The sequence below is a fragment of the Hipposideros armiger genome, unplaced genomic scaffold, assembly GCF_001890085.2.
Source record: "Hipposideros armiger isolate ML-2016 unplaced genomic scaffold, ASM189008v1 scaffold_142, whole genome shotgun sequence".
Taxonomy (NCBI): domain Eukaryota; kingdom Metazoa; phylum Chordata; class Mammalia; order Chiroptera; family Hipposideridae; genus Hipposideros; species Hipposideros armiger.
This window is the reverse complement of record NW_017731492.1, coordinates 1,496,408-1,517,171: the sequence shown is the minus strand read 5'-3', so window position 1 is coordinate 1,517,171 and position 20,764 is coordinate 1,496,408. Positions and strand designations below refer to the sequence as shown.

The window sequence follows — 20,764 nt, the reverse complement described above, 5'->3', positions numbered from 1 at the left end:
TAGTACTGAGCTTTTGAGTGAGACTATCTCTTGATAGCCTTATAAACTTCTGCAGAATTATAATGTTTAAACTGCATCATTAGTAAGGTTTTCTATATGGAAGTTCACTACTTAAAGAAAACTTGCTCCACCTGGAATGATCATATTTATTGATATGGGATTGGGTAAAATCTTAATCAATTCAAGCTATATGAACTTCTGCTTCTGGCCAGAATGGAGTAACAGGGACCAGGTTTATCATTGTGCCTGAAGCACCCAAAAAATTAGGTAAAATATATGGAGCAGCCTTTCCCAAGACATTGTGCACAAAGCAACAAAAGGACAGTGGTCTTTGGGAGATATGGAATAAATCATGTGCGCCCTGTTGCCCCAGCTTATTATCTAGAGAACAGTGTTGAAGAATACAGGCAGAGGCCAGGAGTCTCCCTGTGTTGAGATGGATCTGGGAATGCAGAGTCCAAGGCAGCTCGAGTTTGCAGGGCAGAGTTTCAGAGAAGAGAGAGCTGCACAGAGAAATAATTCCGGAGACCTAGAGAATCCCTATATTTTATTCAGCAGAGCATCCAACCCAATATTCAGCTGACTCTTGATTAGTATGTGCATGTGAAAAGACTAGCCAAGGCTCAGGAAATAACGACTGGAAAGGATAAAAGGGGAAAATCCTTGGAGCTCACACAGAGCAAGTTATAGTATTCTATTCTTTCCAAACAGAGTGGAAAAAACTCATAATTTATTGGCCATCAGGTAGAATACTGAAGAGAGTTTTTCCACAGTATTGGGCAAAACTTAACTTTAGACTAAACACTGCTCTGGTCTTTACCTAACAAAGCTTGAAAAAAAGATCAGCAAGGATACAAGTAACTTAACTGCTTCCCATAACAAAAGAGTATTTATAGGAATATAAACATATCCAACAACTAACAATTTACAACTTAACCAGTATTGCATCTGGCATCCAATCAGTGTTGCAGCATTGTTTTAAGAGGCAAAAATACTGGAAACAATGGGACTGTCCGCTTAGGAAAATAGTGACCAAAATATGTTATATCCTTCATAGAAAATATAATGAAGATATTGGAGAGAATTTGTTAAACATATATCTGTTACTCTAGAGAGTTATTCATAGTGTAATAAATGAAAAAAAAATTTCCTTCCAAAACCCACAAAAAATATATATTTGTTTATATATTGTTTACATATAAGAGATAGAGAAAGAAATAGAAAAAGATATAAAAGCCTATTGTACATGCCAGGCTGTTAGTATTTGTTACCTGAGGAAATGGAATTGGAGTAGGGCATGGAGACGATTATCGTATTTCCCCATGTATAAGACTCACCCTTTTTCGAAAAATTTGGGCTCTAAAAACTAGGTGCGTCTTATACAGTGGTTGTAGATCATTGTCACATCATTTAAGAAGTGTGGCATTTCAAATGCCATAGATGGAACTGAGGACAAGGCAATATATGAAGACAATGATTTGTCGTCAGACACAGATAAGGACAGCTAATGGTTGGGAGTTTTGACAGTGATGAGGAGTTGTATGGATTTTATGCTGAATAAAACTTGTGTTAAATAACTTCATGAATACATTTTTTTTTTCAAATTTCGGGCCCCAAAATTAAGGTGTGTCTTATACATGGGAGCGTCTTATACACAGGGAAATATGGTGTATATATATATATATATATATATATATATATATATATATTCCCATATAATTGAATTGTTTTACCTATAAAATAAGCATAAATTACTTTGTAATTTTTCAAAATTTGAAATATTTCAGAGGAAAAAGTAATGATAAAAAATATATAGGCATATTAAATATATTTTATAATATAAAATAACAACATAGAAATCTTAATTTAACTACATGCTATGATTGCAACTATAAAAATGAAATATGCATGTGTATAAAGACCAGTAAGCACGTCAGAGTTCTTTTTTTTTATGAGTGATAGGTATATGTACACTTATCCTCTTTTATATCTGAATGTTTGTAAGCAATAATAATGATAGTTCTAATATGTAAAGTATGTAAAATACAGACGAATGTAGACAAAATATAGGTGAGAAAATGTAAAAATGAAAGGCTTAAGATTTTTAAAAATTTCTCCAAATTTTATGTAATTTTGGGCTTGCAAAGAGCCACAAAAATATGATTCACAATGAGGAGAAAAATCAATCATATAAAAATGTCTCAGAAATGATACAGATGATAGAACTAGTAGACAGAGACATTAAAATAATCATTATAAAAATGGTATTTTATATGCTCAAGATGCTAGAAAAAAATTAACATGTTATGTGGAGACATGAAGGATATAAAAAGACCCAAATAAAATTTCCAGAAATGATATATCTAAGATTAAAAATACACCAGATGGTATTACAACAGATTATACATTGCGGAAGAACAGATTGATGACCTTGAACACAATACAAGAAACTATGCAAAATGGAATACAAAGAGAACAAAGACTTTAAAAGCATAAACAGAGCACCAGTGAGCTGTGGGACAACATCAAATGGCTTAATATGCAAGTAATTGGAGTTCCTGAAGGAGAAGAGATAAATAAGAAAAAATACTAAAGAAGCCAGAGAGAATAGAACACATTACAGAGGGACATGCAAAGGAGTTATACATGGACGAGCAAAAATAAGCATGACGGCAGATTTCTCATTGTAATGCAAGCTACTAGACAGTAGAGCAATGCCTTCAAAGTACTAAAGGAAAACATTTCAAACTTAGAGTTCTTTACCCAGTGAAAATATCTTTCAAAAATGAAGTTGAAACACTTTTTCAGACATAAAAAAACTGAAAGGATTTATCACTGTTCAACTTACCCTACATGTCTTTTGAGTAGATGGCAAAGAATAACAGATAAAACTGAATCTACTCAAAGGATAGGGGAGTATGGGAGATGGTAACTACGTTGGTAAACAAAGACTTTTTTTCATTGTTTAAATATCTTTCATGGTTTAAAACTTTCCTTCTACCCTGTCTTATATGTCTTATTTCACAAAGGAGTTGGCATACTAACCCCTCCCTATTTATTGTGACTTTCCATACTCCCATTTAGTTCTTCACTCCTGGGCCGTAATTACCTTGTCACCTCCCCTCCCCTATTGTTTTCTTGTTTACTGGCACACTCTGCTTGCACTTCCTCCCTCTCTGGATTTAAAAACACACAAACCTACTTTTATAGAAGTGAGATTTGGTTAAAATTAGTACGAAATGCAACATTGAAAGGGGGGGGCATAGAATGATTAAGAGTGATGAATATTGGAAATGGTTAGAATTAGGGGCTGAAGTAAAGAGAGAGTACCTGTATGTTAAAATCAAAGTTATGCTTTTTAATCCATTTTCCGAAAGCATCATCAGTTGCTTCTCTGACTCATTCCACAGACTCTTACCAATGAGAGATGCCACAAATGTCCAGTGAGGCGGATACCCTCTAAGAGTGACTCTGCTTGTCTTTTTAGAGTAATAATGCTACAGTGCATTTCTAAGATAGGAGCAGTTTTCTAAACGTTATAGTGTAGGAGTCAGCAAAGTGCTGACTTGTTTTTGCAAATAAAAGTTTTATATAACAAAAGTTTTATTGAAACACAGCTCTGTCCATTCTTTTATGCATTGTCTATGATGGATTTCATGCTACAACAGCAGAGTTGAGTAGGTGCAACCACTCGAGTTAGTATAGACTTCTTGCAAACCTAAATTATTTACTTTCTGACCCCTTAAGTAAATGTATGATGACCCTTATAGTAATTAAAATTAATAGTGAATATAGCACTTACTATATGTCAAGTTGTTTTAATATATTAAGTAAAACTACTAATTCTAATACTCATAAAGGCCCTATGAAATATTAGATACGTTAAAATACCAGTGTAACGGAGGAAGCTGAGAGTGGTTAAGTAATTTGTCCTAAGTCACAAAGCTAGTCGTGGCAGGGCCAGTATTTGAACAAAGGTGGCTTGACTCCAAAGTCCCGGCTTTGAACAGCTGTCTCATACTGCTACTCCCACTGAAGACATAAAGAAAGTGCAGAATTAAAACACAGAAAACCCAGCACACAGAATACATGGTAAATTTGTGGTGGATGTAGGTGAAAAGCAAGGAATTATTTGCATTACAAGAAAGGAGATAAGATATATTTAATTAATTTTAGATTAATGATTGCAGTTTCTTCAGGCTTATCCATGGAAGAATGATTGTATGACTAGCCAATTAAAAACAAAAACAATTAGTTTTATTCATCCTTAGTAAAAGAGCTCTTTGAACTAAGCCTACACCTCGGTCTAGTAATTTTATAGGATAGCTGACTTAGGTTTCTTTTTTCAGCTTCTCTCTTTCGTCTTTTTTTTTTTTTTTTAAATTCAGTGTCACGTCTGTGGAACTGTTCCACCGAGGAATCAAAATCGTTTCCAAAATTTTAGTTTCACAACTTTGAGGTTTCCTTAAACCTGTTTTATATTTTCTGCATCACTGTAGTAGAGAAATCAGTAAGCATTTACTTCAGTAATTGTTTGCAACTAAAACATGTGAAACAAAACAGGCTCAAAAGATTCTGACAGCTTGCTTATTTTGCTTGAAACTCTTTGAGTTTGGACTTTTGACACAGTGGTCTCCAAAAAGTTAAAAAATTATAAACATACAATTTGGTAACAGTTTCTCCTTGTGGAGATTATACTTGGGACCTGCATTGAGCATGAACTAATATTTAAGAATATGTCACAGTTAAGCCTTTATTAAAAGACCATCATACCACAGCTTTATTCACTTTTGGACTCAAGCCATAATGTTCTTTCTCTTTTAGGGCCACACTAGATATTTCTTTCAGTATGGGAAGCATGAGTTTTGTTCATCATGAGATGTTAAAGCAATTCCTGTTCATTGAATCCCAATAGCCATATCAGTAATAAAAGTGTGCGCATTTTCTTTTACCAGGCACTGGTGGGATATATGAGGAATTCAACAGCATCTTGGAGAGAGTGTCTTTTCCTGCAAAGAGATTATAGTATGGTCAGGAATAAGGGAATAAGTACAGAGATGATTATAAAAAAATGCAGAGTAAGGTCAGTTTCATGTAAGACTCCTTTCACATTTGTGGAAGGTTAAAACAGCATTACAATTTTGAAATACCTGTTCAATAATATAAGCTGATACGAAATATAATAAATCTTGCAACAAACAGTGCGGCAGGACTTTAAAAAATGATATTCTTTTACTAGTTCACCTTGGAAATGCTTCACAAATAGGTATGAACTGGGTTTTAAATAGGAAGGATTAGATGATAGCGAATACTAAATATTTCTATAGCACTTGAATTTTTTTCAACCACTCTCATATATCTAATATGATTTTATAACAGCTTCATAGAACACATGGTATTCTCATTTTAAAAGTAATTTGATGTGTCAGATGGATACTAGACTTATCAGGGTGATCATTTTGTAAGGTATATAAATGTCTAACTACTATGTTGTACACCTGAAATGAACATAATATTGGCTGTCAACTGTAATTGGAAAATAAATTAACTTAAAAATTAAAAAAAGTAATTTGAGGGTAAGAGGAGTTAAATGGTTTATGTGTACACAACTGGCAAGTGGTGGTGGTGGTGCTATTTATACCCAGGTCTCCCAATGTTGAATCCTCTAAGTTTTGTATTGAACTCACCCATTAAAAAGAAAAGTGGAAAGCACTAAGCTAGAGTCAATCGGTCTGGAACTCAGGTAAAGGAGGTTGGAAATTAGGGAAGCAGAGAGGTTCTAGATTCTGGAGCTCCTTAAATGTCTGAGAATAGATTTGAGGTGGGAGCAGGGCAAGAGAAGATGAGGAGACCGCTGCAAAAATATAGGTCCGACATGGTTGTGGCACAGACCAGGGTATTAGTACCGAGGGTGGTAATGGAAGTATTTAGATTCTGGATACATTCTGAAGATAGAGCTGACTGGGTATGATGATGAATATGAGGGAGGGGGGCGAGGAAAGTGGGGGGGGGGAGAGAGGGAGAGAGAGGGAGAAAAGAATGTCTTCAAAGTTTAAAACTTTAGTAACCGCAAGAATAAAATTGTGGTTTAATGAGATGGGGAACACTGAGAGATGAGCAGATCAGAGATGAGTTTTAGATGTGTGGAATTGAGATCTCAATTAGATAGCCAAATGGTTATATCAAATTGGCAGGTGGACACCTGAGTTTAGCGTTCCAAGGACAGTCTAGGTTGGAGATAGGAATTTACAAGTCATCAGAATGCAGAAGAACTTCTAGTGGTGAGATTGGGTGACATCCCCAGGGCAATGATTGTAGATAAAGACGAGGTCTAAGAACTTACTTCTGGGATACTTCCACATTTTGAGTTCTTGACGGTGAGGAGGAGTCAGTAAGGAGCTTGATACTCATGCAGTTGCTTTAGAATAAGCTGACAGGAGGCTGCTGAGGGTGTGAAAAGCTGGAAGGACATGTTGAGACATAACTTAAAAGCAACTTAGATTTGTTTTCTAGACCATGCTATGGGCTTAATGGTACGTTAGGTAAAAAAAAAAAAAAAAAGTCCATCATCAAACACTGTAGTGATTAAACATTATTATTTATTGGATGAAGCAATGTTTATTTAGTTGTCCTGATAACAGAATGAGAAGTAAGGAGCAAAGAGTCATTACCCTCATTTCTAACACAAGGACACTAAGACCCCAGAAGGTAAGTGAGTTGCTTGTGATTTTACATGTAGTGGTAGCCCGATTTTTGTTGTTGTTGTTGTAATAAAAGTCAAGTTAATTTTCAATACCTGCTATAGTTCCTGTTGGCCAAGATCTTGCTAAATTTCTAGAGTGATATTTTATAAGCAGGTACCAATTAGGGACCACAACAAAGTAGAGAAAAGTAACTGATTCTAAGGAAAATGACAAGAGCATTTAGAACACAAACAGTGACATGCTTAAAAAAAAAAAAAAAAGAAAGCACTATACTGAGAATCAGGAAATTTGGATACCAGTCCTGGCTGTTTAAACCAATTTCTCAGGGTTTAGTATGTTGCTGAGAGATAAGTTTCATATAGGAAAAGATTTGTAAGCAGATTAAAATGGTCTGGGAGGACACGTGTATCAAGCAGTAATTTCTGGGGTGCACATTGGGCTTGCAGGGGCAACAAAAGGGGACTTGTACTTTCCTCTTTAGTATTGTTTCATTGGTTTCTAATGAACACATGTTGCTTTCTTTAGTTTCAGCCAAAAACAAAAGTGAATAAAAACCTGTAAGACAAAATTTAAGCAATTTCTAGCACTTTGATAGAAAGATGTAGTTCATATCCACTTGATTTCTAAGTCTGTTTCTCCTATAAAATTAGGGACTTTGGTCAGAGTCCCTAAAACCAACTCCAATTCTAGCATCTTGTGATCCAATGGAGAGCCACAAATTTCAAGATATGGGGCACCCAAGATGCAAAAGGGAATCTTTGAATATTGTGTTCAAGAAAATCAAGTAACTGAAATGCCCTGGTACACCAAAATGCTGAAATTGTAATTTGGATCAGTACTAAGAAACTGAGTACAATAATACATTATTTCGCATAACCATACCAACACTTGAAATAGTTACTGGTATTGTTACCCATCATCCAATTTTACATAGAAGGACATTGGGGCTTAAAAGCTTTACTCACATGCCCATGATCACACAGCTGCTGAGTGATGAAACTCAAGGCTAGGATCTAAGCCTGAAATCTTAATCACTAAATACATCTGAACTCTCAAGTCTTTTGCAGTGCACACCTTCCTTGAGGTGAGGGAAGTAATGATTTATTTTAGTTTCCAAAGTGGGAAAATCAGAATTTGCTTGATTTTTGTCAAGTGCCTCAATTCTGAACCTCTTTTCCTTTCAAGCTGATTTTTCAACATTGCTAACTGAACGGCTTACATCTTTTTCCTGTGCCTCACATGATATGACCTTACCCTCTCATTCTTCCATCATAAAATGCATTGCTCAAATTTTAATGTTTCTGAAACACAAATGTCTTACAATGTGTGGGTCTGTTGAATGTGACAGTGTTTTTCTCTTTTTCTGTAGAAAAACTAAAGTCAAAGATTTTCTTAACAATGGTATTGTTTCTGAATCCAGAAAGTAGGGCAATAGACTTTCTGTTGGCTGCACTGTTGCCGTCATTAATGGACTTGGGACCCATACATTTAGTTTCCTGTCATACTGTCTTATTTAGATCTTCAGCTTGAGTCTCTGATTCCCATCTCTTTCTTATTTGTCAGCCATAGATCCTCCCAGATCTGACCCACTCTGTTGTTCCTTTCCAATTCTCATTCCCAAACTCGATTTGTTTTGTCTGCTCTTCTGGTTTTCTACTCAGTTTTTATGACCCACGTGAATCGCTCTCAACCCTGTCAGAGTATCAGAATCACCTAGAGAAAAAAAAAAAAAAAGAAATTTCAGAGTCTACAATACAGATCAGAAGTGCAAAACCAGTTGCTTGCATTAGGACCTGAAAAGCTATATTGAAAAGAGTGCTTTCATGTGTGGCTAGACTGGGAATCTCTGCCCATGTGATATCTTTACCTGAAGCAGGTGCCCATGTAGGCTTTCTCCTGGTTCACTGGTCTGGGTTCTTCACCAGCTATTGGGAGTTAGGGAATTAGACATCATTCTCTGATGGCTCCTTGATTAGAAACTTTATTATTGGGAATTTTAATAAGACATTCTAATCTCCAGAAAATGTATCTGTTTATACTTATAATTATGTAAATACATCATACACTAACTTACATTTAGAATTATAGTCCCCACAGAAGTGCTTTTCAGAAGTTTTGGGTTCAGTTCTTTTCTCATTCTTTTTTTCTTCTTTAATCAAATATAAAACACTTTATGCATTGGAGCTTCAAGCAATTTTTTTTTAATCTTCAAAGGACATGACCCTGAGATAATCAGTGTTTACTCCAAACAGTTTTTGAAATAAGAGATTTCAGCCAATTTCCCAATGGATACCTTTTGTATTTGAGTAACAAATCTAGATCATTGATTTTTTTTTAATCCCCTTTAGTACTTGAGTTTGTTACAATTAAAATATTCAATGAGAATAAAGTTATTTATGTGAATTAACTTAGTGAATATTTAATAAATGTCTACTAAATGCTAAGAATCATATTAGGTATAGAGAGAATCATGGTTTATGTCCTTATGTTGCTGACTATTATCTATTTTTATTGTGTGAAAAATATCTTTTCAGAGCCAAGTGTTCTTGATTGGCACCTCATGTTATTTTTCTCTGAGACAGCACACACAGATTACTTTGTGAACTGTGGCTTAATTACAAAGAACTGCTTAAAGCAAATAAAATGATATATAATTCATTCAGGGCAAAGCTGATCCTGCTTAGGTATGAAAGTCAAGTTGAAAATATGTTAATACTGTGTTCCAAAACAGAATCCTGTTACTGAGCTTTTCCTCCTGCATCTTACCCTTAATTTGCAGTTGTTCAAAATAACAGCTGTCTCATAGTAGCCATTTAAACTGAGGTCCTATGTAAAACACTTATATTGTAGTTTATAATTATTTGCATCGTGCACTGGGGAAGTTCCAAAACTATAAAAAGTCAATGCAGTAAAAATGCCATAATCCTCTCATTCTTCACCTTCTTTAGTTGCTTATAGTACCAACAAGAAATAATGTTTAAACTCTTTTCAGGAATGTTTTTTTTTTAAAATATTCATTACCTTCATTGGATTTTCTGTTTAGCTTTAATCTTTTACCATGTGTAAAATGTTCATAGAGTTTGTTTTTCCTTTGTTACCCCAGAGAACAACAAGCTCTACTAAAAATGTTACATTTATGAAGACTTGAGAAGTCTTGAGCTTACTCATATTGTTTTTCCTAGATTTTCTTTCTAAATGAACATTTATAGTTTTTGGAGCCTATGAAATACTGTTTGTACTGCTTTTTAAACCTGTAGAGTATTCTGAATTCAGGAAAGGTATCTGAAGGTTGATGTTCTAGTCCGTTCAGTGTTACCTGAAAGAGGGAAGGGCAACCCTCTATTGAGACAGAGGGATGAACCGGGGTAACACGTATGGACAGTCACAGTGTCCTTGTGAAGAATGTGAATGCTCTGAGATTCTTTTAGACCATTTTTGCAGGCTCCTTGCTGGGTTAGCCTGTCTCAGTTTCACAGATGCTGTCAGAGACTTTTGTTTCAGAGACAAAGACCTTTAATGACACTTAGCATGACAAACTGTGTGAACTTCAGGTTTGTGTTGAGTTCTTCTTGCACCCATGTCTTTTGGGGGTATCCTGGAGTGGGCCAGGTGGATGGTGCTAATGCAGAAGATTCATGTCACAACTGGGGGATCCCAGAGTTTAGGGAACTCTTTTATAATTAACCACAAGCGAACCCATCCAAACTTTGGCCTGGAGAGAGATGGGATACAGCTCAGCAAACAAATCTGCCTGCTGCCCTATCTGCCTAGGCTGTTCTGTATACAGAATTCCTTGAAAAGATTCTCTAGAACAAAGGGCTTCAGTACTTCGGCTCCCAAGACATGCTCCGGAGAATTGTCTCCCAATAGTCCTGAGCAATGTATATGCTCATATTGTTAGGTCTTCCTACCAGAATTTCTTACTCTGTCTACTAATTCTGGTTTTCTTGAGTTTGCCTTGGAGTATATCTTTTTATATCATCTTTATCATAGCCAAAAATGATGATTAATACTCTAGCTCAAACATAAATAACTAGAAGTCCCGAGGAGTAGAGGAGCCGCTCATCATAGATTAGGCTATTTCATACTCCATGGCAAGTGATAGGGGCCTTTTTGAGGTTCTAGGAAACATGTAAAATAATAGTAGCCTAAACTGGAATTTCCTTTTAAAGAAGATAGCCTGAGGGGGAAAAAAGAAAAAGCACCAGAGAAATATGGTCCAGCTATTCAAGCGGGACTATATAACTATGGAGAGCAAGATTAAGTCTCTTTCTGTAGTTTGAGTTAAATCTTGTTAGGATTGAATGAGTAAGATGATGGAGTGATCTGATGAACTACAGGTTTATATCTTTCTTTCCCAGGTATGTAATTGCCTGCAGGAAGATGGAGCTTTTGAAGTGAATTTTGTGTTAACTGTTCCTATTATTGTAGTGCTGAGGATTATTTATTTACTCAGTATTACCAACTAGAAAATTGAGGCCCAGGAAATCTGGGAGGCTTGCCGAAAGTCACACGAGATGGAGAAGCCGAGCTAAACTCTGACGTCTCCCCATAGGGCATGTGTTTACTCAAAAGGTGCACATTATGTTAAGGCCAAAATGAGAGAATGGGGGTGCGGGAAGAGAGGGAGAGAGACAGAGAGACTGACTCATCTCAGCAGCAACTGTAAGCCTTTGGGTACAGAAAATTTCACTTGTCACTGTAAATACCTACCCAAATTATTGGGTTGTTGGAAAAGTCATGACATATTTCTTCCATGTTTTTCGTTGCAAAAATGCATCATGATTTTTCTGACAACCCAGTAGCATTGTATTTGGGAACCTGCCAAAATGACTGAAGGTACATTTCAGTTTATGACTAGAGCTTTGCCCTCATGTAGAAATATATTCATTGCCATTCAAAATCCCTTTAATAAGGTGAATACCTGAGATGCGAATATAGGATTGTAGTATGTATGATACACAAACAATTAAACCAATTATAATTTACCATTGACACTTTGAAGCGTTGAGAAATTAGCCTTGTTTCATGTTTGGTGAAAGGCAGAGACTATCAGAGTGACTTTACTCCTTTCATCTGTAGTCAGAGGCTTTGGCCACATTGAGCTGGAAAGGATCTTAGTGAGCATTTGTTGGGATGATTTTATCCCCTTTGAGGAGCTCCAAGTTCTTGGAACCCTGAGGCAGGACAGAAGGACCCCCTGAGGATGAAGATCTTCACTTTCACTAATTTCTCATCAGAGCCACTATTTTTACCATATCTTGGCTTCTGTAACTTAGAAAACAAACTGAAAAAGTCACCAGTATAGTATTTTATATTGTGATAGGAGTTTGGGTAGATGTATTTATTAAAACTAAGTGAATATGCAATTAAGATTTGTGTTTTATTATATTTGCATTTTATGTATTATGTGAAAAACTAAACAATTATAGAACTCAATTGTATCTTGCTGAAGTATTTATGGAGAGATGTGCTGATGTCTGTGATTTACTTGGAAATGGACCAAAAATAAGGTGGGTGAATGGATGGATACACAATGAAGCAAGGATAGTAACATGTTAATGGTAGAATGTAGGTGAAGGGTATATGGGTACTCACTGTATGATTCTTTCAACTTGACTATGTTTGAAATTTTTCTTACTAAATTATTTGAGGGAAAACTCACCAATACAGTGTACCCCTCTCATTTTCATAAATGAGGAAAGTGAGATTCAGGGAGAATAAGATTATGATATTGGCAGAGCAAAAACTAGAACCAAAAATATCTTAAAAGATCTGGTTCTGCTGCTTGTCTTTACATTTAAATTTGAGCATTTGCCCCAAGATTCCTTTACATAAATATTAGAAAAATTGTGAGTATTATCAAAGATGAAAAAAGGCATACTACAGGATTATTGAAACTCCTTTCAGGAAGATATCTTTTTTCCCCTTCTTTTATGTTTATTTTCATTCCGGTAGCATTGAGGCTATTTTTATCCTTTTTGTAGTTTAATGCATTAGAACTGATTGTGAACGATATATTTTATAGTGTTTTTGAGCCAACTTTCCATTCTGTTTTCCGTTTACATATAAATAAATACATATGGTATTTCTTGATCGATATATTCCTTTGAAAATATATAAATGGAGGTAAAACTTTTTTAAAAAGGCCCATGAACTTTACATAGATTTTCCTGAAGTCTTTTCTGGGAAAACAAAAATGATTTTGATTCTGCTGTTTTGTATAAGTCATAACGAAGGACTACCTAAAAATGACTTCTCCTTTCCTCTTATATGCTTCTATAACCTTTAGAGAGTAAGAATTTCTGGAGTCAAGACGGCCTTTGGTTTCAATTCTGGTTGTGATATTTCTAAGTGTGAAAACTTGGGGAAATTACTCAAATTCTCTGAGGCTTTTTTTCCCCAGGGTATAAAATAGGAATAATAATATCCTATAGGTACAGTATTTAATAAAATCAGCTGTTACAACTTTTATTAGTGGTAACCTTAGCATTTGCTAGTGAATGATTTATATATAATATTTTATATGTATATTTTGTTTCATTTACTTTACTTTTTATTTATAGCTGACATTCACTTTCCCAAGGGACTGTGCTTCTGGATAGGATTTACATCTTCACTTGTCCTGTCAATAAAGCATGCACTCTGTGATTCTTATAGTTGTTTGCACAAAAGCATGAGTCATCTATAAAGCCCATTTTAAGATTGGATTTATTTATTCGCTAACTCTGTTGTCCTTTGAAAGACCCTTTCGCTTTCTCAGATTTTAGTCTTGATTACTGCATTTCAGTTTCCTACTCAGAATTTCAAAATTGAAGAATTTTAGGATTGCAGACTTGTGTAACTCAAGAGTAAGACAGGTAGAATTCTAAAAGAGTGACAAATTCAAATTTTGGCTATTACTGTGACTTTGAAAAATTGCAATGTAAAGATGCTATTTTTTTTCATATTAAGAGATTGGTGTTAATTGCAGGCACAAGTTCAGACTAATGAAAAGTCAGTTGCAAAGTCATTGGATAAATATATTTTATCCACCCCAGCATACATATACATTGAAGATAATAGTCTATCATTTCAAGGAGAATAAAATGTTAAGGTTGTATTTACTATACTTTGGTAGTTGTGTAATACTTTCTGTGTCTATCGTTTAAAATCTTTTTAAAACTAATGTGATATTAAAAGATGATGAAATGATTTTATAGTTCAGTATCGTACATTTGGACGGCTGGAAGGATATTTTGAGAGCATCTGGAATTCTAGATTCTTGGTTTTTAATCCTTATTTCATGGAATTAAAAAAAAATCCTAATGTTTAGTCATATTCCAGATGTATTAAATTAGAATCTCAGTGAGTGAGGCCTGAATATTGCCAGTTTTCAAAACCTTCTAACTTCATGATGTCACCTGTTTTTTGGTTTGCTTGCTTGTTTGTGTGCCAACATTTGGCAAGGAAACAGAGAACTTGGTAAAGTCATAGAGCTATTTACCTTCAGAACCATAGTAGCATCCTGGTTTTCTCTTAAACCAGTGGTTTTTCCAGTTGCCCACACTGCTTTTCTTTGGGTAGTCCAGATAGTGTATTTTTTTTTTTTTAATTTTCTGTTGTTGCAAAAGCCCTTGTAGTAAACAGCTCATGTATAGTAGGGTCTTATTTTGGTAGCTGAGCCTCAGGGATATTCTACATTTGTATTTCCTGAAACACTGGGGAGTGACTGAAGGTGTTGGCATAGCTGCTGTATTCCCGAATTTGACTGGTCGAGCTGCTGAATAAATAGGATTTTCTATGGCTAGGAGAAAGTATAGTGGCACTTCTAGTTGGTTACTCTAAGTTTTGTGCACTAGGTATTCATTAAATTATATTCTACTTTTTTCAATAATAATGGAATATATATGTATTAGATGAGTTTTAGTTATGGGACACATATTGTTTATTTTTAAGGTGGTAGAATAAACAAATATATTCTGTAATTAAAGCTTATTTAAAATAACTATTTTATGATATTAATTCTTATGATTTTGCCCTTATTTACAAACAACAATATAAATCATATACTATCTACCATTAATTGGCTTTCTGTGTGTTCCATAATTTTTAAAATTATGGAGTTATAATATTATGCCAAGCTAATTTCCAAATGAATGGCAATATGAACCAATGTGTTTATAACCCTTTTGTATGTTCTTTGGATAAATACAGTTTATTCTAGGTTTTCATCACCATTTCTCGCTGTGGTAGGATAATGTTATAGTCTCAGATGGCATGTGGCCAAACATGGATGCAGTGTTGGTGCCTCTTGAAGGCCTTGTTTAAAACACTCACTCTGGGATACTACTGTGCTTCTTTACTTCCAGACTGACCACTGCTCTAAGCAGTGTTGGGGCAATGCCTGGGCTGCCCGAGCCCTTGAAGTTCAAGAAGAAGCACCTGGACTTCTCATGATGGGAGGTCAGAGTCAATGTAAGTGACTTCCTAATTTGGGGGGCTAAATCCCTTCAGTGATTTCGATCTGTGTGAAGTCAGCCATACAAATGATTATGTCCAGTGTGTGTTTTATGTCATCATCATACTCCAAAATAATACTATTGATCTAAAATAAAACTTTGAAGTATTTCTCAGGTAATAAACTCTGTTTCCCTAGGATTATCTGTAGTTTCAATTCCGTGAAAAACATTATTTTGAGGAAATTGAAATCACTTTAAAACTTTGCGTCAAGTGTGATTTAGAGAAAACTTAGAAAGTTTAATGTAAAATTTCATTGGACATGAAATCTGAACACAAGTGGACTCATAAATGCATACATAAGTGGGGAAAACTGCAAAATTTACATCTTTGAGAATAGTTGTAATTTTGATATATTTGAGCATTGTCATTGATCATTGTTGCTCAGTACAGATTTTTTTTTTTCAGTGATGTTACTTCATGAATTCCCAACATTTAGGAATTCCCAAAGATAACTCAGTAAACTAGATCAGAAAATACTTGGTATGTGTACAAATGGATAATATAAATAGTAGAAATAATTTCCATTTGTGATAAATTGCAGGAGACTAGAGCTGGATTTTTTCTTTAGGGCAGAATAATGAAGTTATACTATGATGCTTGTATTAACATGGGATTTTGATTATGAACATAAATAAGAGGAGAAAATTATGAAAGAATAGAAAATATTAAAATACTGTCAAGTTTTATTCTCATCAAGTCCTAAGGATTTAAATCTTTTTGAATAGTTTTTCATACAGTTTATAAGTTATAAGCTTTTAAGATCATGAGAAGATAATTTCTCTTGTACAGTTGAATTCTAGAACTTTTGTGTAAAATTAGCATACTTCACTATATAGAAGGGAAAACAAAATTCTACAGTAGGTAAAGATTCAAATTGGTTTTGGTTTCTGTTTTTCTATCTAATGGCTTCCATCTAACTCTGGTAAACGTACCTTAACTGATAGCATGCAAATTGATGTTTTATGCATTGTTACTTTCCTTAATTGAAATCATCCTTTAAATTATTAAAATAGTGAGTACTGGAAAGAGCATGGTACATAGAGCAAGAAGTCCCAGGTATATTTTAAATACTCATTCCCTGGTTTACTAGAGTGTCATTTAAGTTCTCTGAGCATCAGATATGTTTACCCGTCCTGTCTACCCTCCTAGGTTGTTGTGAAGATGAAATGAGATTATATATGTGAAAGTACTTTGTTAACTGTAACAAGCTGTAGAAAATTTGTTATTTTTTTTGCGTGTAACACTGGGACAAAACATTTAAAGTTATCTAAATATTTTACCCAGAGACATTAAAGAAGTTTGTCTCCTTTACATAACCTTTATTTTTAAAAAAAGAGCAAGCAACAAAGTGATTAATATATAGTGGGCTGCAATATATGGAATGAGAACATCAAAATATTTACGAATAGGAGTTTTAGTTACCATGGCGTATCTTGGAAAGAGACTGTCTTGATTATCCTTTCTTCCTGTCTCTCGTTTGCCCTTTCTCTAATTTCTCCCAGTTCTGTCTCTCCCTTTTTCTACCCTGCCCCCTCACCTACTTTCCAAGGACTTTCTTGCCTGTTTCCTGACCTTAAGTTTTATACCCTTCTTTATTGGTGTTATAGCGCTTAGACATCCTGGCAGGTTTTGTATGAAGGTTTTTGACATCTTTCCCTTGATGTTTTGTAGTTAGACAGGGTGACATTCTAAGCTGCTGGACCAGAAAAAGGAGAGCAAGGTTTGGTCCCCAGTGAGTAATAAAACCAGAGGTAGTGTTGACAGTTGTGTATAGCCGCACTTCAGCTGAGACTGTTCCTTGGTTTGAAACTCGTTCGCTACATCTGTCACTACCATTTACAGTTTAAAAAAATTTTGAAACCACAACACATTTAGAATGAAAACTTGAGAAAAGCAGAAACAGAAAAGTAATGCATGAAATGGAAAGTAAGCCGAGTTTGAGAAGAAATATATGGAAACCTGAATGGCATCAAGACGACAGAAAAGGTGAATTTGTTGGAGATGAGAGGAAGGCTGTTGGATGAGTGAGAAAGACAGAGAACTCATTTTACCAGGGTTGCTCTGGCTTGTCGAGACTGATTTCACAAAAGCTGACTGGGGCTCTGGAACCTAGGGGAACAGTGCACACCAATTGACCTCTGCCAAGAACATTGGAAAGGGAGAAAAAGGCCAAAAATGAATGGGTAACAGGAGGTAAGGAAGTCATTTATTTTGGCACTCACAGTTTAAACATTATAAACTAAGAGGAGTATCTGTTTTGAAAATATTTAAACTTATTAGCATCAAATACTTGCTGTGATTCTTTGTTATTGGTTGTTTTCGAAACCTATAGTTGAAAGTGGTTAAGAAAGCTCAATATTTGCATGAACATTGTTTACCATTCCATAACTACTCTAAGACAGAAAATGTGGGTTGCTTTTTCTCCATTATTCCCTTTCCTTCATTTCTTTATTATAATCATTCTTTCCTTTCCCTGCCTTTCTTTCTATGTCTCTTTCTTCTTCCTTTCTTTCTTTGTTTTTAATTCTCCAGCCCCAAGATTTTAGGATGATTTCTTTAGACGTAAAAGCCCTAACTTGACAATGGGACATCTCAGAATAATTCTCTTTAAACATATTCATCATAAATAAAAACAATTCAAAAGAGATTCATGTGCCGCCTTGAATATTCAAATTTTCCCTGTTGCCTAAAAAGGCTCATATTAATAAAGACATAAAAGTTGAAAAGATCATTACTTTAATTATTTGGGCTAGTTGTTAGCTTTGTCTTATGATTTTCAAAATTTACGTATGTGTAAAAACTGGAGATTTTGGAATGAGATCTTTAGGCAGAGCCTCCTCTTTTCCAACGGTTAGGATCTGGTAGCCAGCACAGGGTAAGAGAGGGTCAGTCTCTGGTCACTTGTGATTCCTTCCTTTGCCTGGTCAGCCACATTTCAGTAATTCCTGAGCTGCTGTAGTGTACCTCCTTCTCTCAGGGATATTATAAACTAGCTTGTACTTGCCTTTAGATAAATTACAAAAAAGTGCTCCTCTGAGCAGAAGAATTGCAACAAGGCACTCTTTCTTTCAGGTGTGGCTTGACGCTGAGACTGGTTCAGATTTAGGCCCCTGTTTGTCACAAGGAACTGTTGTGTACATACAAATAGTATGACCATATGCAGTAGACCTGTTTCCAAACCACAGGGCAATGGTAAAATGGGAAATTTCCCTAAAGTGATGATACTTTATCCAAAAAATAACAGCAAAAACTTTTTTCTCACTCTTAGTCAATAATCAGCAATTTCTGACGTTGGAATTAGCAGGTTATCAACATTTTATCGTTCAGTTTTCAAAGTTTTAAGCAATTTGTTTTAAAGTATTATATAAATAAAATATTTTAAATAAAGTATAGTCATATGATATTAATTACTAGAAAGTGAATCTGGAATATAAGAATTGCTTCTATGCAATTTATGGGGGTTTGGGGTAGGGAAATAAGGCAACTTAACAGAAAGATTAAATTTTGAGTACTATCATGGGTTAAAGAATGGTAGCAGTAATTATGATTTGCCAGCTTTGGTAGCATTCTCAGATAAGTTGAGAAGCTTGGGAACCTATGGCTTGCAATAGAAGTAAAATATCAAGTGAGTGCATGTGTGTGTGTATGTGTGTGTGAATGTGAATGTGTGTATACTGACCTATCTATCTACCTATTATCTATATTCATTTTTTAAAACAAAATTTAGGTTTTAAGACCTTATTAGGAGATAGCAAGCAGGATGGGAAAGCTTTCTGGTTAAAAACATTATTCTTAAAGCTGTGATATTTCTCTCTTTTTTTTATTGTTTTTTTAATTTTAATTTTTTTTAGCTGAGCCATCCTGCCACCTGTTGGCAGCTCAGCAGCAGCTCAGCTTGGGCCTGGAATCAAACCAGCGACCCTGTTGCTCAAGGCTCTCACTCTTGAGTGAACTCTTAACCAGCTGAGCCACTCGGTCAGCCCCTGTGATATTCCTATCAAATGTATTTAAAAATACAAGTCACCAAACAAAATCTGGTCAAGATGTTGGAGTAGATAAACACTGTACTTATCTCCTCCGATGACCACATCATAATTACAGCTAAACTACAGAACAACAATCATTGAGAATTTCCTGAAGTCTAGCTGAACAGAAGTCCTATAACTAAGGACATACAGAAGAAGCCATCTTGAGACTTGTAGGAAGTGGGGAGACATGAAATGGGCTGGTCCCACACCCACGTTTTGCAGTTAAAAATTGGGAGGAATATCTTGGCTGCAGAGGTTCTCCCTAAGGAGCAAGTGTTTCCAGCCCCAGACCAGGGCTCCCCAGCCCAGGGTTCCAGTGCCGGGAAAAGAAGTCCCCATAACTGCTGGCTGTGAAAACTAGCAGATTTTGTCTGATTGAAATGGAAGGTAGCTAGAGTCCCAGGCATTCCTCTTAGAAGGCTCATGCACAGACTTACTCACTGATGGGCTCACTCTGAGCTTTAGCACTGTGGTGGTAGCTAGAAAGGCTCCAGGGAGATATGGGAAGGAATTAAATTGTTTGGCTTCAGGGCAAAGGCTGAAGGGGCAGCTTTTTCCAAGACAGAAGTGCTTGCAGAATCCATTGTTCCTTTGTTGAGCGCTATACTCATCCAGCTTATAGGCACAACTGGCAGCATTATCTGAGCCTCCATCAGCCTGGCTAACACTGTTCACCCCACCCTGGTGATTCTGTGAGATTCTCCCTCACCATCCAACTTGCAGGCCCACCCAAGATACTTCCAGTGACTATTCCATACAAATTACCTGTCTTGGCTCATGCTTTGGACTTTCCTAAAATCTCTCAAAGGTTTACAAACCCCAAACAAGCAGCAGCATCTGGCCTTGGCATATCCCATACCACTTACTAAGCAGCCCCAATCCCGGCACTAGCAGGAGCCAGTCTCAGTTCACAGCTCAGCCTCTCCCAGGCACCTCTGAGTCCTTCATGAGTGGCAACTATTTTTAGATCACTTTGTAGCTCATACTAAGTGGCCCTGGGTAGTGCACAGGCAGCCACTATCTTGACGTGCACCAGAGCCCCTCCCAAGTAGTCCCAGAACCAAAACACCCAGTGGCCCACTGCAAACCACACCAGAGTATCACCCAACCGACCCCACAAATGACACACTCATAAAGCAGACTGGGCAGGTAGCAAAGCCCTGCTAAAGCAAATCCTCCTCCACAGGGTCAGCCCCTGCACAGCAGTTCCTCCACTGTAGTCATGTCCAGTCCTCACAACCAATCAGCCTGAGGGTCAGTACCTCCCACTGACATGCAAACAGCAACCAGGTCTCAAATACAAGAGGGCACATACAACACACAAGAGAAACACACTTGCAGCACCTAGCTGAGGACACCAGACAGACTGTGCCACTTGGCCCAACAGGACACCTACTACATAGGGCCACTCCACTAAGACTGGGAGACATAGTAGCTCTACCTAATACATAGAAATAAACTGGGGGGGCGGGGGCAGCAAAAATGAGGAGACAAAAAAAACATGTCCCCAAGAAAAGAACTGAACAAAGC

The 20,764-nt window shown here is 36.0% G+C and overlaps 1 protein-coding gene across 3 annotated transcripts in view; it reads left to right on the top strand.

Moving 5' to 3' along the window:
- The window catches only part of TLL1 (tolloid like 1), a 175,847-nt gene that overhangs the window by 17,465 nt on the left and 137,618 nt on the right, over window positions 1–20,764 (top strand). Inside the window, exon 2 of one of the 3 annotated variants that reach the window (XM_019650599.1) lies at window positions 15,056–15,161. The exons of the other annotated variants lie outside the window; for them this stretch is intronic. Coding sequence (XP_019506144.1) covers window positions 15,140–15,161 — 22 coding nt within the window. The 5' untranslated portion in view covers window positions 15,056–15,139. The remainder of the gene's footprint in view (window positions 1–15,055; window positions 15,162–20,764) is intronic. 3 annotated transcript variants of the gene reach the window in all.